The sequence below is a fragment of the Panthera leo genome, chromosome C2 (assembly GCF_018350215.1).
Source record: "Panthera leo isolate Ple1 chromosome C2, P.leo_Ple1_pat1.1, whole genome shotgun sequence".
Taxonomy (NCBI): domain Eukaryota; kingdom Metazoa; phylum Chordata; class Mammalia; order Carnivora; family Felidae; genus Panthera; species Panthera leo.
The window spans coordinates 104924877-104950830 of NC_056687.1; the positions used below are offsets into that span (position 1 = coordinate 104924877).

At 44.5% G+C, this 25954-nt stretch overlaps 1 protein-coding gene across 2 annotated transcripts in view; it reads right to left on the reverse strand.

Annotated features, from left to right (window-relative positions):
• The window catches only part of LOC122229659 (schwannomin-interacting protein 1), a 122190-nt gene extending 97482 nt beyond the window's left edge, over positions 1-24708 (reverse strand). Inside the window, exons 1-2 of one of the 2 annotated variants that reach the window (XM_042955005.1) lie at positions 24516-24708; positions 23288-23989 (exon numbers count right to left, since the gene is read on the reverse strand). In XM_042955005.1, coding sequence (XP_042810939.1) covers positions 23288-23971 — 684 coding nt within the window. In that variant the 5' untranslated portion in view covers positions 23972-23989; positions 24516-24708. Of the gene's footprint in view, positions 1-23287; positions 23990-24203; positions 24339-24515 lie in introns of those variants that run through there. The other variant, XM_042955007.1, reaches the window with a different exon arrangement.
• Between the last annotated feature and the right edge of the window lie 1246 nt (positions 24709-25954).

Here is a 25954-nt window from a genome sequence, read left to right on the forward strand (position 1 = left end):
ATGAAACTGATAGAAGAGACCAACACAGGAAGGAAGGGAAGCAAAGAAAGCCACGAGCTGCTGCTCTATGATGCTGAGGCTGACACTCGCAAACCACATTTCTCAGGCAACTTTGCCACCTGGCTCCCTGCTAGATCCTGACCGTGGGAGGCACCCGTGGGAGACCGGCCAGTGAAGGGAAAGGAAGGAGGTGTTTCATGAGATCCACCTCGTCTATGACATTCCTCTTGTGGCTGCAGAGACTACCAGTGCTAGGACAACCCTTCTGTGATCTGACTGTGGCTGCCAGATGCGCGCCAAGGATGCTTCCCAAGGACGGCTGCATCACCCCACCCCTGCCAGCACAACCCCAGGGCACCTCCAAGGAAGGTTCTGGTTACACCATCGCTTCCCTTTTGTTCCCTCAATTCTCAAGGTGGTGGCTGCTTCTTGCAGTTACTAGTCTCTGGGTTACCTTGCCGTCTACTTTTTCTTCTTCCTTCACTTGTGTAACTAATTCCCCGCAGGATATCTACCTTGTAAAATTTATAGAATGGTTTCTATTTGCTGACTGGACGCTGGGAGGGTAGGACAATGAAACCAGAAGGTTAAACATGAGAATGCGCCTGTTTTGTGCCGTGTCACTGAGATTGGTGTGGATCGACTTCTTGTCTGCACTGAGGTCCACGCACAATAACCCACGGCCGTTCCAGGGCCATCTATCCCCATGTGCTAAGGCTATTTATTCAAGTGTCTTTCACAAGAAGTTCATGGCAGACAAGGTGTGAGGTGTTATACAGACTCAGCCTACAGTCTGATTTCTCAGAACCAGTTTTAAGGGACTGTCTTTATTTGAAAGGCCAAATTTTTGGTGCCAATGAAGGCAATTGCAGGACTCTACAATAAAAACACTAAAACAAATAGTATAAACATAACTTTTTTACAACACAATTTGGTTCAAATATCTTTATTAAGAAAGGAATCCCATTCTTAATGTAAAATCTAAAAATAGCATGATGGAGGCAGAAAGCCAAAGCTCAGGGAAAAATGACCTCTAAATGGACACGGAACATTTTGAAAATATTAAACGTGTAAATGTTTTTTCAAAGTCAAGTTCCCTTCATGCGCAAAGAAAGATGGAAATAATCTCCTAAGGGGAGATGGTAACTTCACCCAAATTAACAACCAAGAAAGGAAACTCAACACATAAAGGGCACATATTAACAAATTCTAATGCTGCCCAAGATCCTCTTTCATAAAAGCAGTGTATGTTACATCTAATGAAAAGTTACTATAAAAATTAAATGTTTAATGATTCGCTAAAAGTATTTCCAATCTCTGTGGACTTTGAGCCCCACTGCTGAGTAGAGTTTGCAGGTCAGAGAGAAGCGTTCTTACAGACCAGTAAAAACTGAAGCTGTCCATGTAAAGGATCCATTCCCCAAACAATGGCCCTGTCTAATCCTCGCACAAAGTCCAGGGAGAGAGGGCCTTGGGCAGGCAGGACGTGACCACCCTTGTAGGGGGTGGTGGTGCTGCAATCAATCATCCCTTTCCTTGGCTGACTCTCCATTTCCTTCAGCTCAGCGTTCCATAGTGTTGCACTAGGAGGGACTACCCCTACCAAGCTGATAGGATTATTCTGCTCACAGAGGTGGTTTTAGTTCTTATTATAAATCAACAAATTTACACTGATATTTTTTTACACATCAGCGTGGTAATCTTGATTTACTTGAGTACATCTCTGAAAAATAAAACTACCTTTCTTATGATCACCAAATCTGTCTCTGAGCCATGAGGCTAAGGGAAAGATCCTGGATTACATAGATCAGCGATTCTCAAAGTGTGGTCCTTGGATCAGCAGCATCAGAATCACCTGGGACTTGTGAGAACTGAAAATTCTTGGGCGTAACCCCAGATCTCCTGAGTCAAGGGGGTGAAGGCCAGCATTCTGTTTTAATAAGCTCTAGATGTCTCTGTGGAGGTATTTTTTTTTAGATGTGATACACACTTATTCATAGACTTGGAGTAAAGCAGATTACCCTCCACAGTGTGGGTGGGCTTCACCCAATCAACTGAAGGCCTTAAAGGAAAAGATTGAGGTCCCCTGAAAAAGGAACTCTTGTCTCCAGATGGACTTTGGTCTCAAGACTGCCGCATCAACTCTTATTGAAATTTCCAGCCTGCCAGCCTGCTGTGTACATTTGAGACTTGTCAGTCCTGAAAAGAGCCAATTCTTTAACATAAATCTCTCTCTCTCTCTCTCTCTCTCTCTCTCTCTCTCTCTCTCACACACACACACACACACACACACACACACACACACTCACCTATTGGTTTTGTTTCTTTTTTCTCTGGAAAACCCTAATACAGGTTTAATGTATGTGTACATTAGAACTAGGATTCTGTTTTTTCCAGTAGTATAGTGCCTAGAACATAGTAAGGCTCTCTATATTTTTGATAAATGTATGAACTGTGGTAAGCCTACTGAAAAAAGGAAGTGGATAATTCGGCCCTGTGAGGGGGCTCTCGGAAAACAGTCAATCCTGAGGATACCTCCACTAAATTGCTGTGAGCAATAAACCTCTCCTCAGGAATCTTCTAGAGTGTATAGATGAACCAACAGGAAATCACATTCAGGAATTGTGTTTAGTGTTTCTGAGTTTAATTTCTTACAAGTGAAAGAATGCTCGGCACTCAGCAGGCCATTCTTAAGATTCTGCTCTATCCACAGGACCCACTGTTTTAAGTGGCCTGGGCACAGTGACTGCATCCTATAATTTCTGTTATGCCTTGTATCTAGAGCATGATTTTAGAGTAGATTTTTATTGTATACTGTTTTTCTGGAAAGAGTGCAATCGAAAACTTAGTCTCAAATACTGTCGATTTTAGTGTTTGCCTCAATCTATTAACCTAAAGAATGTACTTTTCTGAGTGATGGGAACAGAACTCATGGACAAGGACACTCCCCTCCACTTCAGCAGGGGTCACTAAGAACAAAGGCTAAAAGCTTAGGCTGCAGGCTGAGGGTATTGTTTCTGAGGGTCAAGAGTCATCTTGATTAGACTATTTGAAAAGTCTGGGATGGTCATTCAACTGCCCCACGAAAGCAGAAAAAGTAAACATTCTTCAGCTAACCTTCTCCATCCCCCGCCTACTGAAGCCCAAGTCAAGTTTCTTTGAAACTATGCCAGATTTTTAGCACTGGACTGCTAAAGTGGACTGACTCAGGCTGAGGGAGGGGAGCTGGTCGAAAGGTAAGCAGAGGCAGGCAGAAAGGAGGACTGAGGGCCAACAGATGCCTTTTCAACAAAGTAGTCAGTCCTGAGGTTGAATCTATGAAAGTAGTTAAACTACAAAGGTATTCTCCTGGAGGAAAAAACACTAAGAATTACTTTGTTGGATTTGCTCCCTTCACCTAAAAAAAAAAGCTTAGAATTTGAGGAACCGGATTCCTCATTTCACAATGTATCCATTTATCTCCCTAAACTCTCAGCAAGGCGCAGGCTCTGGGGCAGGGCCTGGGGCAGGCTGACAATCATTTAGCCTCCACAGACAGGCTTACAGGCCTGAGCCAGGTCTGTGTGCACATGCATGGGTTAAACAGGCACTTGAAAGTTGGAGGAAGGTGCCTCAGCAACTTCTAGAGTTTATAAGACAGCTCAACACACAAAGGTTTAGAGACTCCCACCCTACATCAACTCAGATGGGAGTTACTTTGAAACAAATTCTAGGTATTTGCTGCAAAGTGTAAAAGTCTCAGAGTGAAAATAATTAGATCTGTAATGAACCTTATTAACAGGAAAAAATGAAATGAAAGCTATTTCCTTGTAGAAAATAAGCAAAACATCTCATTTTGCAAGCCCCTCCCCCAGGCAGAAACAACTAATTATGTCTTTTAAATGTTCAAACTGTTTAAAACACAACAAAAAAGTAAACCGCACATACAACAAAAATATAGACGATGTATTGAACAAGTTCCCAATCAAATGAATATCACGAAAATAAATCTGATGATTTCAACCAGTTTGTTTCATATAACCAAGTAATCATTGTCCGTGAAAGAATAAGCGGTTCCAGTGACAGACAGCTCTTTTGTTTCTGCAAGCAGTGGTACCCTGGGTGTTTTGTTACAACTTCTGACTAACATCCTCTTTATTCAGATTGATTGGGAAAATATATTTTTCTTTTGACGGAGTTGGGTTGTTTTTCAAAGAATCACTTGTTTCAACTTACACTCTTCTATAGTAGCACTCAAATTCGACACCTCGTGCATCACTCACAACTTGCCTGCTCCCCACTTCTCAACAAAAAAACCATGGCCCCGCGGGGATGGCTCTGTATTTACATTCAGCCGCACACATCAGCATTTACCAGGGTGAGGCCGCTGGCTGTCAACTCCTGGCTCTTAGTCAATATTTAATCGCCCTGCAGTTATGTAGGGAGAAGGAAACATTCCATCTCCCAATACATGCCTTTAATATGAAAAAAGCTTTCATTACATTTACAGAAGCAGGGTTACGCTTTTCAGAAAAGCTATCAAATTGAGGAGTTGCACAATTGTTCCGCTATGGCATTTTAAGTGTATTGCCATTAATAGGTGTATAAAATGAATCATACATAATTGTGATTATTTTTTAAAGTTATTACAAAGCTTTGGGTTCACTCTACAACCTTTTCTTTGATGGAGAAGGGTGTTAGAGAAAAACTAGGCAAGACCTGTCTAGTTCATAACCTCTTAGCTTTAGTTCAGTCTCCAGGTCACAAAGTAAAAAGCAACCATACTAAGAAGAAAAATCAGGTTTCTTCGGACTTTTACTTACTGTTAAAACCTTCAGTTTTGTTGTTGTTTTTATTACAATTTTTTTAATGTTTATTCATTTTTTAATAGAGACAGAGCATTAGTTGGGGAAGGGCAGAGAGAGAGGGCGACACAGAATCTGAAGCAGGCTCCAGGCTCTGAGCTGTCAGCACAGAGCCCGATGTGGGGGTCAAACTCATGGACTGTGAGATCATGACCTGAGCTGAAGTCGTACACTCAACCTACCGAGCCACCCAGGCGTCCCACAGTTTTTTGGGGTTTTTTTGATAGAGATTTGTAAATAATTTCCTAGACCCAGCACGATGCCATTCTAAAGGATAACTAAAGGAACAGAAGCCAGCGGTTAAAGGAAAATAGTAATAGAAACTGATGGGTGCCACCCACGTTACAGGGAATCTGTAAGCTCCAACCAGACAAAAACGTTTCATGTTTCTCATGTAGCAAATGGCTGTTCTAACAAGCTGATCACCTGAGCTGGAGACGTTTTTACCATTTAAACGAGATCTGCAATGTTCCGTAGGGGAAGGCTCATACATTACTTACGGTGTTAAGATAAAAGGAAAATGGCAGCGAAGGTGAATCAGAGTAATAAGTATTTAAAATGCCTTAGCTCAAAGGCACACAGTTCTCTTTCATTCCTTCTACTAACCAGCGACCAGGCTGAACAGGTGTGGACTTGCTCAACTGGATGACATGTGGCAGGAAACATTTCACTTTAAAGTTGCAAACTGTATTTGACATTCAACAGTTTTTCACTGTGGGTGGGTAGAAGAGAGAATTCACCTTTACCTCAGCTCCTACAATTCACTGGTCCTGCACTGATGGAAGGGGTAAAGGAGGGAGGGGTTTCCCTAACCTCCCTGCACCTGCCTGCAAAGAGGCTCCTGAAAGGAAGACCCAAGACTCAGCTCACATGGCTGACTGTTAGAATGCCTGACTCTCGGCCCCCAATCCTGTCAGCATCTGGCATTTCAACATCTCTGCCCCATCTCAGGTCAGTGTGCCTACAGCTTCAGGTAAATCACAAGTGGCTCATCAGGAAAAAGGCTGGAGCTTTGTTTTAACATATTCCCAGCCCACAGCACCCAGTAGACCATATCAGGATACCCCACAAATATGCCAGCTCCTTTCAACCAAAACACTCAAGAAGTTCCTGGAGCCTGAGAAGTTTAACATTAATTCACTACTCAATTCAAATAGCTTCTCCCACTTAATTTCCTAAAAGGGTACCCACGGTACCCCTAATTCTCTGGGTACAAGGAAAGGGCATTTCAAGCCTTGTGCCTATCATTAAACTCTTTGCAACATAAAAAAAAAATACTTTGTTTACTACAGGAAGATTGCACAGTTATTTTATTGTACAAAAGATGGCTTTTAGGAGTAGTGGTGACAAGTGCCAGAGATGAGGTGCAGACTCCGATGCCTGGGGCATGTTTATTAGGAAAGCGAGTGATTTTCCTCAGGCTAGTCCTGCCTCCATTTCCACAAACCTTTCCAAACTCCTTCCCAGCCCTCACCCACAGCCCCACCCCAAGAGGCAGCTACCTGGGGCAAGGCCATCCCACCTGGCACTGGGCTCCCTCCTCTCCAGGTCAGGGTCAGCTGTCCTCCTGCAGCTGCCTCTGCAGGTGGCTGAGTGAGAGGCTCCCAGACCACCCTTCATAGCACTTACCTCAGTAAGTAACTACCCGAGAAAGTTGTTTAATGTCCATCTCCCTCACCAAAATAAACATGCCACTTGGGCAGAGCTCAGAGCCATCTCATCTCCCTAGGGTCCAGCATCATACAGCTACTGAATACATCGCTGTTAAGTAAGTAAGTACATGAATGGGCAAGAAAAAAATCCTGGAAGGCACTGGGTTTTACTGTAGCCCGAACCCCCTCTACTACATCTTACCTGACCTTGTCTCCCTTCCTGGTCCTTCAGATGTCAGTTTCTTTTGTTAGACGGCCACAGATGACACTATATCTGAATGTGGCCCCAGGACTTTCTGGGTGTGTTGCCCACCAGATGGGAAGGACTCTGAGGCATGCCCCACTGTTCACGGTTGCCTGTAACCTGGTGACCCACAGTCCTGTTCTGTATGTAAAACAATTTATGAGGAGCAGCTAGCCCAGGACTAGGTGTCAAGAGAGCAGGAATGCACCATTTTATCTCTCAGGACCTCTGCTCAACCAGAGGAGCATTAAGACTCCTTCAAACCGACATATAGGGCAAGTTTTTGACTGGTCTTAATGGACTAGACAGATTTATTAGAAGCAAGCAAAGGGGTATTGGTGGGAAAGCAAAGGGAAGAAACATAAAGCCATGCATTTATGTTCAAAAGAATTTTTAACTAATTGATTAAAAGTTTTCACTTATGAAGAATTCTCAAATAGCAGCATATGGGTACAAGCAGATATTGTATATCCAGAGATTACAGATGTTTGGATGTGGCCATGGCCATTAGCAAAGACAAGCAGTTATCATGTGATGAATGGCAGAAAGGCTAAATCCCAAGAATCTGGTGTAGCAGTTTTACTAACTGAAAGTAGCACATGGCCCTTGGAGCCAGCAAGACCTGCCCCAGCTCTGTGAGCCGCAGTTTCCTTGTCTATACGGTGGGAGTACCTGCCTCACTGTGAGCATCAGGCACAATAAGTGAGAAGCAGCCAGCTCAGTACCTGCCCATAGCTGGCACCCCGTAAGTAATAGCTATTGTTATTATCACGAACGCAGGTTTAACCCACGTTTCTTCAGTCCTCACAGCATCATTATGCTCTTCGGCAGCACCTGGCACACGTGTGTGCTGATGGGATTTACGTCAACCTCTTAAGCTCCATGAGGGCGAGAATCGCCCTGACATGACGGCTCCACGAGAGCATCTGCTCACCCTTATCCTCCATACCTAACACACAGTAGGCATTCAATATATATATTTACTGAGTGAATAAAGCCATGAAGAAAAAATAATGGCATATATTAAGAAAAGACTTGGCAGGGGTGCCTGGGTGGCTCAGTCGGTTGAGTGTCCAACTCTTGGTTTTGGCTCAGGTCGTGATTTCCTGGTTTGTGGGATCAAGTCCCAGTTTGCCAGCACAGAGCCTGCTTGAGATTCTCTTTCTCTCTCTCTGCCCCTCCCCCACTTGCTCGCTCTGTCTCTCTCTCTCAAAATAAATAAACTTAAAAAAAAAAAAAAAGGAAAGGCTTGGCAGACATTATTTTACAGCCCATGCTTTGTGAAAATCTTCACATAAGTAATTTTAAAATCTAGCTTGTACTCCTAAATGAACTCAGAGACTTTACTCCTTCAAAACTCAGAGACTTGCTACTCTTAGATCACACAAGAGCATAGTTTCTACAAAACAAAAATGGTTAGAAGACAGTCTTTAATTCACATTAAAAAATTACACAAGATTTGTATCATACTAGTTGTTTTTATCCCAATAATTATAAGGAGGCTACGACTACTATTCTGGGCCAGGACCATGTGATTCCAGAGCCAGCTGATAACCACTCCCTCATTAAAGTCTCAGCTGCATCATGAGCACACGTCTGGACTGGCATCACAGGGCACCGGGGTAACGCCTGCAACTGCAATTGATGTTTCAGCCCAGTGTTTGATTCTTGGTATTTGCATCACCAGCTGTAGGTTGAACCCTACATGATCCAATTAGCTTTGATCCTTTCCAAGACTGCTGAGGTCACCCTTAGATCTGCCCAGTCACCCCCTAAATGGGTACCATGAGTCACAGGGCAGGGAAGTAGAATGAGGGTGTATGGACAAGATGCCCTGGGCAGACGAGCTATGAGGTCTCTGTGTAGGATGTCGATGTTCTGTTTATGACAAGTCCAAAGTCTCTCCTGCTCTGTGTGCTTATTTCCTCATCTGTAAAATGAAGAGGACTGGGCCAGATGAGCTCTAAGGTCTATTCCACCTTTGGTATTCAATGATTCCGTTTAAGACTCAAAAACCTTAAAGACTTCTACTTAGTGGTATTGGGCCTACAGATATCATATATGAACATGAGTCATAAGTCAAGAGACTGTTTGCTGTTATCAGCTAGGGTTCCTGACTGGAAAGCAATAAAGCCAACACTGGCCAACCTAAACTCACAGACTCAACAGGAGGTGGGCCCTGGAGTAGCAGCTGGAAACACAGAGAGAGCAAGGCAGGCTGGGAAGGCTGGTTAGCAGAAGCAGGACATGGTCCCTCATGGGAAGGGTTTGGCATTCATTACTGCAAGGCCCTCTGGCTGCTCCTAACGGTCTTGCCACGAGTGCTCTAGACCCGAAGTCCCAGAGGGGCTCTTCCACCTGCAACAGCGCCAGGGGAGGGAGAATCTGCAACCGAGGTTTCCAGAACATGAGTCAGCCACTGGCAATTACCCTTCCACCAAAATCACACACAGCAGAGAAGGGATAACTCCCTAAAAGGAACCCGGGCCCTATTAGGAAGGGTAACTCATGCTGGGCACAAAGCCCACGAACATCCACGATGGGGGCAGGAACCCAAGAACACAGGGGTCGGTGATGTCAAAATAGCCTATCCTCCAGCACAGCATCTAGTGAATTTCAAGAGAGTATATACTCTGAAGAATCTATTCAAAACATTGTGGTCTAGAGAGCACTGTTTCCAATGCGATTTTATGGGTTTTGCTGAGAGAAACATTTACTTAGTAGTATCATAATCCACAATACATTGAACATGTAATTAGTAAAAGAATTCTGGGAAATTTAAACAAGCCTAAGAGGAAATCACTGATCCTCTCAGCCAAGCCAGGCCACCAAAGGCAGAGAATGACTAACCAGGAAACCCTCTTCATGAGAAATCACGGAATCACGGGGATATCCTACTGCTGACAAAACTATGGGTGTGTCCATTACTAGTTTAGTTTTTAAAATTCTGATGATTCAGTCAACAAATACTGAACATCATGATATGTCCATTTCTTTTCTTTTTCCACTTCTGCAGGAGTCTCAATCCCCTTTCATAGTTATTTCTAATCTGTGAAACCTCCCAAATTGGTTTCCATGACTTGTCACTCATTTCACATCTTGAGTGGCATTTGTCCCCCAGGTCACTTATAGCTGTCTCTAGTCAACTGTAACTTATTCCTTTCTGCCTGAACTTTCATGCCGCCCACAGAGCCTTCGCAATTCCACCAGAAACTTAACTTTTTATTTATTTATTTATTTATTTATTTATTTATTTATTTATTTATTTTTGAAGCTTGACTTTAAAGAAGCAAACCCCCAAACTGAAAAGCTGCTTCCTAAAGAACAAACAACAAACAAAAAATGTGGATGTCGGGGAGCCAAATAATATTCCCAAGGACAGTGACAACTTGTGGCTGTTTACGGGCCACAGGAAAGTAGACGATGGGCAAGTATGCAGTTTATGCCACGTTGGGAAACTCCCAACACAGCTCCTCATGCCTGCCTTCCTGATTAGAGCTGTACCCTCCACAGGTATGCATGTGTTCCTCTCTTTCCCTGCCCTGCGTGTCTGCGTCACTGCACACGCTTTCCCCACCGGGCAGCAGTAGTCTCCACATAGGAGGGACTGAGGAAGGGGACCTGGTTGGAAGAGGGGCTAGACTTGTCTTCAAAATGCATTTACAGGGGCACCTGGGTGGCTTGGTTGGTTAAATGATCAACCTTCTGCTCAGGTCGTGATCTCACAGTTTGTGAGTTTGAGCCCCACATCGGGCTCTGTGCTGTCAGCACCAAACGCACTTCAGATCCTCTGTCCCCAGTCTCTCTCTGCACCTCCTCTGCTTGTGCACTCTCACACACACACACACTCTCTCTCTCTCTCTCTCTCTCAAAAATAAATAAAATAAACATTGAAAAATGGATTTACAAAAAGCAAACACACAGTGGAATATTTGCTTAGGTTTCATGTTCGCTTGGGTTGACTTTGCAGGGAGGTACAGGAGACTATGGGGGGACCCAACTCTCCCCTCTCTCAAGCCACAGCCTTCGAGGATATATTACTTATTACCATTGTTGACTAGTTGTAATACCTTTTAAACTGTAAAAGCTAGTATAAATCCAAATAAGGCCTGTAGTTTAGGTAACAATACGGTGTCAATGTTCGTTTCTTAGTTTTGAGAAATGTGCCACAGTTCTAGGAGGTGTCAACATCAGGAGGAGCTGGGGAAGGACGTTCATGAACTTTCTGTAGTATCTTTGTAACTCTTCTGTAAATCTAAAGTTATTCCAAAATAAAAAGTCATTTTTAAAAAGCTAAATGAACAGTGCTTCCTATTTTTCCTAAGGGAAGTGAATCAAGACCCCGAACTTCTCTCATTTGTTTGAAATCTGTAATGGTACTTAGAGCCAGTAGTTCTAAAGAGGAAAACGAACAAACAAACAAACAAACTTCCCAACCTCTATACTTTCAACAGTATATTATGTAGTAGCAGCTGGAATTAAATAAAATCTAAATATGATTCAGCAATATTGAAGTTTCATTACATTCCATATAATAAGAAATTTTGTTAAAACTTACCCCTACCACCATCCCTTGAATTAAATGGTCTCAGAGGAGTTTCCAGCAGATAAAAGAACTGAGGCCACATATCCTGCAGTGTGTGTGTGTGTGTGCGTGTGTGTGTGTGTGTGTGCGCGCACACGCATGCATCATTGTTTAAGGTAACTTGTTCTTAAAGTGTTCCTCCCTTTTCATTATTCATAAATAATGAAAAATGAATCATGGTACATTTCCCAGAATCCAAATAAAAACTCAGTTTTTGAACTGCTTTGAAGATGAAAGAGAAAAGTAAATTCTAAGTTATGGGATGTGTGTAAGAATTAGGTAAAATAGAGCAAGGTGTACATGTTATCTCTTACTTTTTTTCCCCCTCTGGATGTTATTGTTTCAAATTATTTTAAACATAATCAGTGTTCTTAAATTTAAGTGTTCTTAAATCAGAACACTTCATGAGTTTTCCTTCCTGGCATCTCTCGTTTCTAGTATCTCACCAGACCTCTTAGCAAGCCACCCCTACCTCGCCCACCTCACCCCCCCACTTCAGGAAAAGTCATGTAACCTCTCTGGGTCTCTGTTTTTTCATCTATGAAACGGAAAGGTTGGGTTTGGTGTGAGGTGGGAAGCTGGTAGCCCAGAGGCCATATTTTGAAGAGCTGATATGTTTGTTAGCCCTACAAAATTAAGTGTTTTTTTTTTTTAAGTTACACACCAACATTTCATATTCAAGCTATTTCTCATAAAACCTTGGTCTTGGGCTTCTCCTGTTATGTCAGAATGCCGAGACCACATTCTGGCATGGCAGCAAATCAGCCAGCGTGGAAGAACACACCCTCCAGTTCACCTTGGTCCTGTTCCCCCCTGACCCACTGCCCTCATTAGTTACTTACATGGCCTCTGGAAGCATATGGGTTTGCATCCTTCCCATGGAATGTCTCCCAGCTCTAAGATTTGGATTCCCAGTGTGATTGTTTATTAGTAACACAGAGTTCTAACTTGGCCGCCAGCACAGTGGAATTTCTGTAGGGGTCTTACTCATATGTTAGCACACACACCACAGCTGTACATTTGCTTTGTTGAGTGTTTCTATATGAAACACAAGAAAAATAAATCTAATATTGAAACCACATACCAGAGTAGAGCAGGTATTCAAAAAGCTTTAAAATTACTGCGGCTTCAAGTTGTTCTTCTAGAACAAGATCTGACTTTAAGGGCTATTTGGGTCAGGCTATGGGGCCACTGTAGGCTGGGCAACAACCCTAACGGGAGATCACTGGTTACATAATTTAAGTATTCAAAAATAAAATCCCAATGGTCTTCTCTCTTACTCCTTACCAATTTTAGAGTGGAAATAAAAAGGACAGAGCACTTAAGATGCAGTTGCTCATAATAAAATGTCAGACCAGGTCAAAATGGACCAAAAAATTATGTAAGATTGCACAAAGAAAAAAAAATTGTCTGCAATTTTCATAAGTGGTATAATTTTTAGCTACTGGTACCATGAGGAGAAAAACAGAAGGCTAAATTGGTTTTGAAACTATTTGAAAACATGTTATTTTTATAGGAGTGGAGATTAGCCTTTAAGTTCTTTTCTAAGAAGACACTGTGCAGGTTCCCAGAGGTCCAGGCCCTTCTTATTTTGGAAATAAGTTTAACACTACTCTTTCTTTGCGTGGCGAAAAGGGGGTACAAGCTATCATGCTGCTGGACTTGACATTAAAAATACCCCAGCATTTTGTAACACAGCAGCTTTTCTCGTTCTGTTTTTATTTTTTAATGATCTAACCTCATATCTAAATTTATAACACTACTGGAGATCTTAGGAATTATGAGGAAATTACCTCATTCCCTTTAAACTTTTTTAGACAGGAAAATTCTTTCCATATATGGCAAACCCAGAAGGAAGCAGAATCAAATTACATTAGTTTAGTAGTTGCCATGACTTACCTGTTGTTTTGTTCTGAGCATGCCTACAACCTATTAGTGAGTGAAGGGACTCTGGTCACAGCCAGCAGGCCAGGGAGAGTGCCCACTCTTGTCTCCTCATTACCAGGTGGTCCATGGGGGCACCTGGCCAGGAGCCCTGGTCATCAGAGGTGCTCAGTCCTAGATGAGCCACTTTCATACAGACTTTGAACTGGTTCTCTACAGACAGGTGACATGCACACGAATGAAAGGACACAGAGGCAGGCTGAGGATCACAGCGGGGGAGGGTGGGGGGCGGGGGTGGGGGGGTGGGAAGGGGACCCTAGAGGAGAAAGCAACAGGTGTGTACCGCTAAGGGGACAACAACATGCCAGATCAGGGGACAACAACATGTCCGATCAGCTCGCCTGTGCTCAGGGAGGTGCTGACAGGCAATCTGCTGCCTGGAGGCTTGGCCATGAGGCTGAAGAGACCATGCTCTACTCTGCCTTTTGTCAAGCACTCTGAGAACCAGCCTCATCCACCTGGGCAAGTGGAGCAGCACTAGAAAAGCCCAACCCACACATTTTCTTGATAGGTTTTTGTAATATTTTGTACCAAAAAAAACCCAACTCTGTGAATAACCCAGACATTCATTTCTACAAGAAAGAGTTCTGAAGGATCAATCATCTCTATTAAGACATGGGCAATAAAACCCTCTTGAATTGATAAATTTGCAGAAATCAGCTGCTGACTAATGCATGGCTTCTTGTAAACCATAAAAATTGAAGCTTTTTAAAAACATATATACTATGCTAATATCCCAAGGAAGAAAGATCCACAATCACTTTCAAGAAGCGTAAATACCGAGGAGTAACTTTGAGAAATGGAAGGAAATATAAGAAGAAAAAAGGTGAACATGATATTGCTGATGACGGATATACCAGAAAGGTCATTCAATTACAAATAAGTATTAAATGTTTGGGTGGAGGTTCAGGAGTATCAGTAGAATGTACAGGAACAAGGATTCAAGTATCAGTAGAATGTACAGGATAATTGCCACTGTATCAGGAAATCTGGATTTATCAGGAAATCTGATATACAAAACTAGATGGAAGAAAACTGGTAACTCTTTTGCTTCCGGTAAACTTTGCTTTAATATGACTTCATATCAGTTACACACAACTAAAAAAAATATTTCACAAGTACTTTTAAAAAGCCATCAACCTGGAGCTGAACAAACACTGGTTGAGTTCATTCCTATCACTTGAGTATTTCCTAGCCTAAACCATCATCTTTTGAGTTATATATACCTTCTGGAGAAAATACCACCAAAGTAGGGGAAAATGGGAATAACCTAAAATGACACAAACGTTAAAAAAAAGAGGTCAGGTGGGGAGAATAAAATTAGTTTAAGCACGTGTAGGAATGAAAACCGAGAAAGACAAGTGATAAAGATTGGTGATAGAACATGCTCGACCTAAGTATGTAACAAATATATAAGGAAAATAACATCACAACAGTGAAGTAGTAGCCAAAACCAAAACGAAGCAAAGAAACAAACCAAGAGCAGCTGAAACAATGAGGGTGCTGACAGATTTGATGAGGCTTGGTTAAGTGAAGGACAATGGTTATTACAAGTGTCCTGAACCTGACAAGAAGAATTTGTGATGGCATGGTTCTACAAATTTACATGGGAAACTGAGAAATGTCATACAGGGAACATAAAAACCCAAACACGTCTCCCTTTCCTGACGTCCATTTTTCGATTCCTTATTCTCACCCACATTCTGACGAAGCCTGATGTCCTTCCTAATGGAGACTCTTTCACGGGCTGCTACTTAACTCCACAAATGCTTAGCTTTCTAGATTTTCCTTGATTTTATTATCTTCTCCTGTGGGGGCTTATAATCAACTATTCACTTAAAAGTCTATTTCTACTTGTAGGTGAGCTGCATAGAGATCTTCTCTCTCCTATCTTTTTGAACCGGGGCTCTGCCTCATGGTCTGACAGTCAATGGAAGGACTTTGTACAAAGAAGTGACCTACAGAAGGGTGAGCCTGAACCCTAGTTGCTCCCTTCTCTGCCTCCTAGAACTCAGGTGGCTCCTTGCAAAGTTCTCAAGTGCCAGTCATCCACTGGCCCAAAGAGAGGGAAGGACTGTGCTGCCCAGTGGTGGAAAGGAGGCTGGACAGACAGAAAAAGGAGCAGTAATGGAAAATACTGTCAACCCAGGAAAAGCACTGTTTTGTTGGTAGAGATACACACAGTGATGAACCGAAGTCTGCATAGAAGGAAGCAATTTTATGATTGCCTGAAAATGTTGGTTTAAAAAAAGAAAAAGAGTAACAAACAGTAAAATAAAAACTTTTGATCAAGTGCTAAAAAATAGAATCTACTTCCAGACTTGGTCAGGCCTGAGCTGAGGATGTTGCATGAAGTTGGGTGAAGATGTTTAATCTCCATAGACCTGTTTCTGCCTTTAAAAATGATGAGGGTTTGATGAGAAGACCTCTAGGATTCTTTCTGTCTTTAAAATCCTATTACTTTTCTATTAAAAATGTTCAATTTCATGATTGACACTTGAATTTCTACTAAAATTGTATGCAAAATAATCTCCCAGTCACTGACAGTATAAAGTATCATCTGTCCCACCTAACAGCTTAAGGAGCATAAAGCTGCTAAGACAAGAATTTACAAAAGCCTTTTTTGTTAAAGTTCTTGGGACTGAATTTCAAAAGTAAGAAAACAAGACCATTCATGTGTTCAGGGGTAAAGGTCTAGGAGTAAAAACAAATTTCTGTTTTTAAATGCAAATGCCATAGAGTTTAGATAAGCTTTTAAGAAAGGACCTGGAGTTATTATTATTAGCACTTGGGTAGATAAGAGACATACCCACAAAAAGATAATTGAGAACATAAGACAATGTCACTGAAAGAGCCTGGAATCAGAGTCAGAAATTGACAGGTCGGTCTAAGTTTTATAAGGCCTGAGACTTCAGGCAAATCCCTGAACCTTGCTGAGCCTCAGTATTATCATCTCTAAAACAGGAATCATTACTGCTTTGTTCAAATTTCAGGTGTCATGAGGAAGGAATGTGATAATGAATATGAAAACACTTAAGACTGGAAAGTCTTTTTTAAAAAGCTAAGTATGAAAAAGTGGTATATAAGTGGAATAAAAAGTTCAGAAGAGTGGTTGCTCAGGGCTGAGATGATCAGCTGCAGTTTCCCAAAGAGGTGAGGCCCTGCATCAGAGTGGACCTTGGAGAAGCAAGTGCTGGGCAGGTCGGTGGACAGCAGCATGTGGACCTGCTCCGAAGCCAAGGGCTCACACTGGGCTTTCCTGAGTGAAATAATAAGGAATGGCAGGCACAGGATCTGGACTTGAAGGCATGGCAGAGCCAGACATGGATGGAGGAAGGTGACAGGATGTCAGTGGTAAGGTGATCAAAGAGCTCAGTGAATGTGTGATGAGAATGTCTACATCTGTTTTACAGATACGCACTATCCTGGAAATTTTCCTTAGGGTGTTTTAATGTACCACTACATGCAAACTACTTGGTAGGCAAAGGTTTCCTTTAGTCCACCTACAACACTTTCAAATGCTGTTCCATTACAGGATGAACCATGTGATGGTAGTTTAAGTACCCACACAGCCCCAGAATTTGTAGTTTACCTGCAACCTAATTTTTTTTAAGTTTATTTATTTTGAAAGAGTCAGAGAGAGCATACATGCACGAGGGGCTGAGAGAAAGAGGGCGAGAGAGAAAGAATCCCAAGTAGGCTCCAAGCTCAGCACAGAGCCCGCTGCAGGGCTCGAATCCATAAACCATGAGATCATGACCTGAGCCAAAATCAAGAGTCAGACACTCAACCGACTGAGCCACGCTGGTGCCCCTGCAACCTGTGTTTTTTTTTAATCCAACCATATATTTCTTTAAAATCTTGAATACATGCTAATGGATAGAGCAGCTTTTACAGCTCTTAAACAAATATCAACATAAATCAGAAAAACAGGCAATGATGGCACTAAACATCTCAAGGTAAAAGGTTGAAGCATAGAATACGATCAGCCCTGGTAATTTCTGGTTATGATTAAAAAATCAAAAAGACTTACCAATGCTATGTACTGCTCTGTAACTAACAAGGAATAAGAGATAGCTGCATACCACACAGAATATTTTCACTGCTATGCCCTGCACTGCCAAATCACTTAAAAACTTTACAAACTTACAAACTTTACAATATTTTGTAGGAGTAATAAAGACCTCTTGATTCAGTCCATAAAAATGGCAATTCACATAATCTACACATAGCCCAAGTAACTACAGAAACAAACCACTCAGCCATTCAAGCTCTTTCAGTGGTGTCATTGATAGAGATGGAGTACCTGAGCTATAATTCTTACAGAATAATACATTGAAAACAACCTGTAATTACTACCGTTCTGGAAGAAATGTATGTAATTTAAAGTTTGCTACTAGTTAATGGTATAAATAAAAAGACATTATTTTCAAGTACTTTGGAAAAAACTTCATCAGGAGAATTTGCTTTCAATTAACATGTCGATTAAAATTATTCTTATCTTCTCATTAAATGAGAAAATGTACCTGTCACAGGCACTAAAAATAATAAAACCATAATTAAAACATGTCGGGTCTACAACTAGAACTCTTTAATTTAAAAATGGGTTTTGGAACAATAGGTGTAATGATTCTGGTTGGGTGTAAGATGTGATCCTCCTACTCTCTCATTGTTGTAAAAGAGAGGGAAGCAATCCCCCCAGTCACCTGAAGAGAGAGGTTTTGCAAGTCCCCAAGGACATAGATGGAACAGAGCAACCAGTGGGAGAGGAAGCCAAGGTTATAGTGAGTGCATAAATAATCATGGTGACAGAAGCAGCTTCTTTGGAAAACAGGCAACTTCTAAAGTTGCTTACTGTATGATCCAATCATTCTACTCCTAGGTATTTACCCAAGAGAAATGAAAGAATATGTTCCTATGAATGAATGTTCACTGCACTTTCATTAGTAATAGACAGAAACTAGAAACGGGAAGCCTGGGTGGTTTTGTCAGTTGAGTGGTCTACTCTTCTGCTCAGGTCATGATCCCAGAGTCATGAGATTAAGTGCTGAGTTGGGCTCTGTGCTGAGTGTAAAGCTTGCTTAAGATTTTTTTTCTCTTCCTCCTTTCCTCCCCCATTCACGCACAGGTTCTCTCAAAATTCAACAACAACAACAACAACAACAACAACAACAACAAGGAAACTAGAAACAACTCAAATGTCCATCAACAGGGAAATAGGGTATATCCATAAAATGAAACACTACCTAGCAACAGAAAGTAGTGAGCTCTTGATATATATAATAATATGGATGAATCATAAAATATTACATGCTGAGTGAAAGAAGGCAGACAAAAACTGAGTACATATTATATGATTCTACTTACATTCATCTTAGAAAATGCAAACTAACCTGCAGTGCTAGAAATAAGACCAGTGGTTGCCAAAGGACAGGATGGGAGTATTACAAAGGGGCAGGAGGATACTTTTTGGGGTAAGAGATATGTTCATTATCTTGATTTTGGTGATAGTTTCACAGGTGGACACATGTCACATGAACCCATCAGATTATACATTTCAAATATGTGCAGTTGGTTGTATGTCAATTCTACCTCAACAGTTTTGTTTTTTTTTTTTAAGAATCAAAAAAATGGGACAAGAGGGTAAGTTTCTAGGCAGAATAGGCTAAACTTGGAGGACCTCAGACCCTGAGGAGAGAAAACCTCACAGAAAGACCATTGAGAAAAAGAGGTATAATTATACTCCGTTTAGGAAGAGGAGTACATTGAGGCAATGGGCACCCCCACCCCAAGAAGAGTGACAGGGCTACAAAGAAAGATCCAGGAGAAGCAGGAGGAAAGAGAAAGCTGACTGCTTGGGTCTGCACTGAAAAGAGGGAAACCAGGTTTCCCTAGGATTGATTGCCCAAGCCAGTGCACCAGTCATAGTAGGCAGGGAAATGAGAATTTAGGGTGAACACTAATATAAGGGGGCAGGACTCCCTTAAACTTGCCACAGCTGGTTCTAAATCTGACATCAAAAGCACCAATCCCCAGTATCTTTCTTTACTTCTTTACTGTGTGTGGCCCTAGATGGGGGCCACACACCTGAGGTGATGGAAGCCCAAGGCAGGACTGTGAGAAACAGGTAGAAGCCAGATGAGCAGGGCCTGGCCAACTGGATGAGGCACTTCTGGGGGTAGTTCTGGTAGTTGGGTTGAACAGCTCCCCTCCCCATGGGAGCTACTGGGGATAAGACAATGGAGTAAAGAAACCCTGGTGCCCTCAAGGCTCCAACATCAAGGTTGGGGGTTGGGCCATCAAGGAAGAGGCTGGGCCACCTGAGGCAATGCAAGTTGGTCCAGCAGGATAACAGGAGGTAAGGTCACCAAAGCGTTTCCTTGGGGTGACTCCCTTTGGCACCTCAGAGCTCTGACCCCAAAGACAGTTCTTGGCACCATCCAAGCCCATGCTCTTTGGCTGACACCAAGCTAGAGATAAACTGCTTAAATCCTACAGGAAGGAAAGGTCAGCCTTAGGGTTTAAATGTTGTGAGTTTTTAAATTTGCCTCTAAATTTTCAGTAGATTAGGGAAGGCTGATGGTCAACACATTTTTGAGATCTTAGTTCTTCCTTTTGAGTGTTTTGCTGCAGCCATTATTCCATCAAAACAAATCAAAACTAAACCATGTTTGTGAGAAGAGACTCATAAATAATGGTATGTTGGTTATTTCCTAATTTATTTCTGTCCTTAATACTTACTAGGGAAGCATAAGAGGGGACTTGTCATTTAAGAAACCTATGGAGGTAGAAGCCTCTTTCCTTCCCTTTTACTTCAAATTGATTTTAGCATTAAAATGAGAAAAAACATAGTCTGATAGAAGAAAACCTTTCATAGATTACTTATGGGCCCTTAGGCAAATCACTTACTTCAATGGGCCTCAATTTTTGAAACTGTAAAATGAGGGGGTTGGTTTAGGTCTGGGTATGTGGGTCTAATAAACCATTCATTCATTCATTCATTCCTTCATTCATTCAGTATTTGAGAACCTACTGCATCCTGGGGAGTATCACAAGCACGAGGCTACAATGATTAAAAGAGAGGCAAGACCTCTACACTACAACTTGATTCTCAAGAGACCAAAAATGAAGGGGAACCCAACAAGATGTCAGGTAGTGATAAGCACTAAGAAAACACAAGGAGTGCCTGGGTAGAGTGCCTTACTTTACTTTGGGGGGCGGGGGAGGGAGGGTGGTCAGGGATGTGAGGGCTGAGTAGTCTGGAATGATGGGAAAGAATAAGCCACTTGATTCTGAGGAGAGGCAACCCCACGGGCAAAGCCCTCAGGTGGGAAGAGCTCATTTGGTCCTCTTCATAGGTAAAGGAGAACCTACCCCTCTTTTTCATTTTATATCCTTCCTCCAAGTAGTCTGTATTAATTCCATTTACATGTATTTATACAGAGCTTTTTAAAGAGGAACAAAAAGGGGCGCCTGGGTGGCTCGGTCGGTTAAGTGTCTGACTCTTGGTTTTGGCTCAAGTCATGATCTCATGGTTCGTTAGTTCAAGCCCCACATCGGGCAGTGTGCTGGGGGTGTGGGGCCTGCTTGAGATTCTCTCTCCCTCCTCTCTCAAATAAATAAATAAACTTAAAAAAATTTTTTAAAGAGGAGCAAAATGTTTGATTTGAACAACTTATTCCAGATAGGCTTTCTCCTCTACATGACTCCTTTGTTATTTTCAAGTTTCTGTCCTCATAGTTATAAATTCTTCCACTTATTCCAGGCATTTAAATCAGTGTTTTTTGAATTTTATGACAATGACCCATAGTAAGAAATAAATTTTACATCATGACCCAGTGTTTACATAAAACCAAAGCAAAAGTTTTTAAAACCAAGCTTATTGTTTTATTTCATATCTTTTTTTTAAATGTTAAGGTGATTTCATGGGTAACTTACAGTATGAAAAACACTATTCTAAACCGACACTGGCTAGTAATTTTGTTATTAACAAACCAAAAAATGGTAAAATTGATTAAACAACCTCAAAGGCTCTCCCCTCCCCCTTTTTTCTGTGCACATACTTGCTTTAAAGAAATGGGTTTCAGGTTTTTCTGCATAACTTGTGGAGGAAATGCCCAGAAGGGACATTTTCAGGGGGCTGGGGTGGAGGGAAGGGAACCCAAATAATGCAAATTGTTCAACAGGTGAGGAGACACCTTTGGTTTCAAAGATTGCCCAAGAAGGAAAGATTCACAAAGTCTTCATAGTAATAGGCTGTGTGTGTGTGTGTGTGTGTGTGTGTGTGTGTGTTGGGGGAAGGGATGGTGTTAAGTAATTTATTAAATTTTAAGTTCTTAGAGGGGAGTCAGTCTGTACCCTACCTCCCCTCACCATAATTCAAGTCTCACATGGACAGATGTGTAACTGTAGCACAGAGAATCAGACCTTGCATTTAGCACATAGTACACAGGTGCTCAATAACATTTTGTTTAATAGTTATTAAACAAAAAATATCAAATAATGGGGTTCGTTGTCATTGTCAAATCCTAACTTTGCACGTACACAAATTATTATATTCTCCTGGAATGTATTAATATCATGCAATAGTAAATGAAATGTGTTTATCTTCAAGTCATTGTTTAAGTCCAAGGAGCTTAATCAGGTATTTTTCTCAGACACTAAGTGGGAAAAGGATGTTTTCTATTGCAAGGTATAATACATAGAATTGGCTGTAATGGAAAGATTCCACGTCTGCTAGTGGCCATGGTAAACAGCTGGGATTAAAATGAGTGTGTTAATTTAATAGGTAGTTTCTCAAGGGACACTAACCAGTGGGCTCTGTCAGCCAAGGGCTCTCTCTGATAGAAACCATGCCAATTTCTCTGTGAAACGTGGTTAGTGTCCTCACCCCTGAAGTCAGAAGTGCATGCACCCAATTTCCAGTAGCCCCAGGGCCCTGGAGCAGAAAAATTACACCTGCAAGCCAGCATTCTCCCACACTGCCACACAGCTGCCACACACAGAAAGCGGCTTATTGAAACCGTGTGCCCTTCAGCCCCATTTAGGGACATCATTAACGATTTCAAATTACAACTGTTGCTTTATCTCAAAACAGTGATAAATAGCGGAGCTACATTCATGACGCTTTTAAGTCATTGATTTGCTCTCCTCTCAGGGGCAAAAAAGATGTTGAGACAAGTGCAAACCTGCCAGAGCTTCTTATTATAGATGCAGCCCTCCTTCTCTCCCTCTCTCTGTTCCACTTCAGCACCCCTCCCTCTCTGGATTTCCTGAACTGAGGCAGTGTGGCCTCCGGTAAGGAACTGCAAGTGGCTCCTTCTCAAAACAAGGAGGGCTTCACCAGAGAGGCTGAGGCGACAGAGGCAACAACCACTCTCTCACCCTAGCAGGTCAATGCCCCCCATTCCCCAAGTCAACAACAGGTCGGGTTTCAGAAAGGAACAAAGTCTCAGGGCAGGGCGGTCACCCATTCAAATTCAGGAGCATCTGCTTAAACGCGAGACGGAACAAACCCTGCTGCCATACCGGAGGTGTGGGCAGGCGAATGTGAGCGTGTGCACAGGGACAGACTATACATGGGCGAAACGTTAGTGGTAACGAAGGGAGACCCACCACGGTCGACAAAGCCACAACTATTACCACTTGAAATATCACCCGCAGGGCACTGGCTTCGGTGCCAAAATTTCCCCGGATTTATTTTCAGGCAAGTGACTCACAATCTCGTCTCCATAAGTAATTCCATTAAAATGAGTCGCCGGTTCCACTAACTCGACTTTCCGCTGCCCTCTGGCTGCCCCTCCCTCCTCTCCGCCCATCCTGCAAACCCAGACAGCTCACAGACTGAGCAACCGTACCCCAGGGTAGCAGAAGGCAGGCTCTCAAGCCCGGCCCCCACCCTCGCGGAAGGATGAATGGGGCCGCAGGCGGGTGGGAGAGCCAGGAGGACGCGTGCGGGCTGTGCGCGCGGTGTGTACGCGTGTGTGCGCGCGTGGGCACGCACCCCCGGCCAACTTACGGAGGTGGAGTTGGTCCTCGTTTGGCCCTGGTTCCGCACCTCCTGCTCCCGGAACTGCAGTCCAGCCAGATGCTTCTCCAGTGCCTCCCAGTCCATAGGGGGCACCGGGGGCTCCTCCGGGACACACGTCCCGCCGTCCGTGGGCTGAAGGCAGAGGACCCCAGTTGCCGGACCCCGGCCGCCGCGTCGGCCCCGCGCGGGCTGGGGCTTCTGGACCGCCCGGCGGGGGCCCCGAGAACCGCTGGGCCGGCCGGACAACACCACCACGTTGCCATTGTGCCTGAGGTCCTGGGGGTCGTGCGGGTGGAGGTTGCCGTTGGGCACGGGGGGCGGCATGGCAGTGGTGGCGCCCTTGCCCCCGCCGCCGCCGCTGCGGGTCCTGGCGCTCACGTCCCCCGGCTCCCGGGCCGGACAGCGGTCATCCCGGTACCCCCGCTCGTCGCGCTCGTCCTCCTCTTCCTCCTCCTCCCCGTCCTCCTCCGGCGCCCACTCATCAATCACCTTCTTCTGGTAGACCGGGAAGGGCTCCTCATAGTCCTCCAGGGCAGACACCAAGTCCAGACTGCCTCCCGGCGACGACGAGGATTTGCACTCGGAGCAAGGGGTCACTTTGGTGGAGTTGGACTGCGAACTGGTGCGGCTGCTGCTGCTGCTGCTGCCGCCGGCGTCACTGCCTAGATCCATCCCATCCTCTCGGTAATCCTAGAAGGGAGGAGGCAGAGAGTGAGCTGCCGGGCCGAGCCTGCTCCGGCCCCCCGCCACCCGCCGCGAGCACCCCGGCCCAGTGCCCCGAGCCTGCCTGGTCGGAGGTGCACTCCCGAAGAAGGCCTGGGGACGGAGCCGGCACGAGCTTGAGGCTTCCCTTCGCCCACCGCCGCCCCCCCCCCCCCAACCATACTTCCTCCCAGTAACTAACCCTCAGATTAGCAAAGGGGGTGCCCAGCCACCAGCGCTCACACTTTCCATAAGAGGGTCCCCGGGGCGCGCATGGACTTTGTTGTAACCATTTTGCGCCGGGAGCACCCCTGCACCCCGCCCCAAGGATTCTCCGAGAACCAGACACTTTCCCAGAGAATTATAATTCCCTGGGGGCGGGACCGAGAAGAGGGTGGGCGGCTACTGAATTCGCACCTCGTTCCGGGCGCCGAGACCACCCCCCACTCGGCCCCGCCTCGCCCCGCCCCCGCCGGCGGCTGGGAGCCGGCTCGGTTCGCCAGCTGAGCTTTACTTTCTAAGGAACGGCAGGCAGCTCGGAGGTCTCACTCCCGCCTCCGCGCCTCCCTGACCGGCCCCTCCTCGGCCCGCCGGAAGGCTCGGGGTGGTGGGGCGCTCTCCGCTTTCGCAGGAGAGGGTGGCTCTCGCCACCCCCAAAGGTGTGCGGGGCCGGGCGCGGCGGCGGTAGCTGCAGGCGCCGCCGCCGCCGCCGCTGCCGCCGCCACCGCCGCCCTGGGGGAGGGAGGACGCGCCCTCCCGGCGGCGGAGCCGGTCCCGCCACCGAGCATGCCCAGAGGCTGCCGGGCGCGGCGCAGTCCGTTCTCCCGGTTTTCGCGGCTGCAGTCTCAGGCGGGAGGCGGGAGGGCTTGGGTTCAGAGAGGTCGGGAAAAGGCCGAGGGAAAGGGGCTCGGGGCGTTAGGGATGCAGACCTGGCCAATTAACAGGGGCGGCACCCTGGGGAGGGTGGCGGGTGTTAACCCACAGACGCACACACAAAGATTTTCTGGGCGCGTTTCAAGCCCTCTTTTCAGGGCTCGTTATTCTGTCTTAGCTTCCCCGTACCCCCAAAGCGCGGTCGCGGCGCATGCTAACCCACGCGGAAGTCCCCGAGTGATCCGGTGAAGGACCTCCCTCCCCCCACACGCGCACAGACACTAGCCCTTGTGGGAGCCCGAAGTGACGTGTGCTGGGTGGTCATGCACCATCATTTCCCTTCCACCTTCCTCGGCCACTTCCTCTCCCTCCACCGCCCTGCTCCAGTCGCCTTGCCCGCGCCCCTTCCAAGTTCAGGCTGTGGGCGGAACCTGTTGCTTTAGCTCACGCTTCCTTCCCGCTACCGGCCGCACGCTGAGGATGACCTCAAGAGAGGTGTGTGTCTGGGGAATGGAGAGCTAAGTGGAAGATGGGACTGATACCTGGAACGTTGGTGAAGAATCTGTTCTAAAGGTTTAGGCGAACCTCTAAAGTCCCTTTTGGCCGCCTCCAATCAAGGAGACATTAAAGGAAGGGAAGACGTGGATATCAGGTGACCTGCTCCTGGCACTTGCACTGACTCTGCGTCCTTAAATTTTTCTGGAAACCGAGTCAAAGAAACCTATGCTGAGTTTTTCAGAATGCACACTGGTTCCCTGAATTTGGCACCTCATCTCATTAGGCACAAGGTTCCTTGGAGTGAAGATACCATCACTTGGAAAGCATAGATGGGTCATAGAGCACCTTTTCAGGGTTAGAGATTTACTGTGAACCAACCAGTTCGGACTTGTAAGAACTGGGAAACAAGGAAATGCCCTCTTAAATGTTCACACACACACACACATGTGAGGTGATGGATGTGTTAACTAGGGGATCCTTACACACTGTATGCTTGTGTCAAATAACCATAGCATGCATTTAAAATATTTAACAATTTTATGTGTCAATTATACCTCAGTAAATCTGAAAAAATTCAAAAAA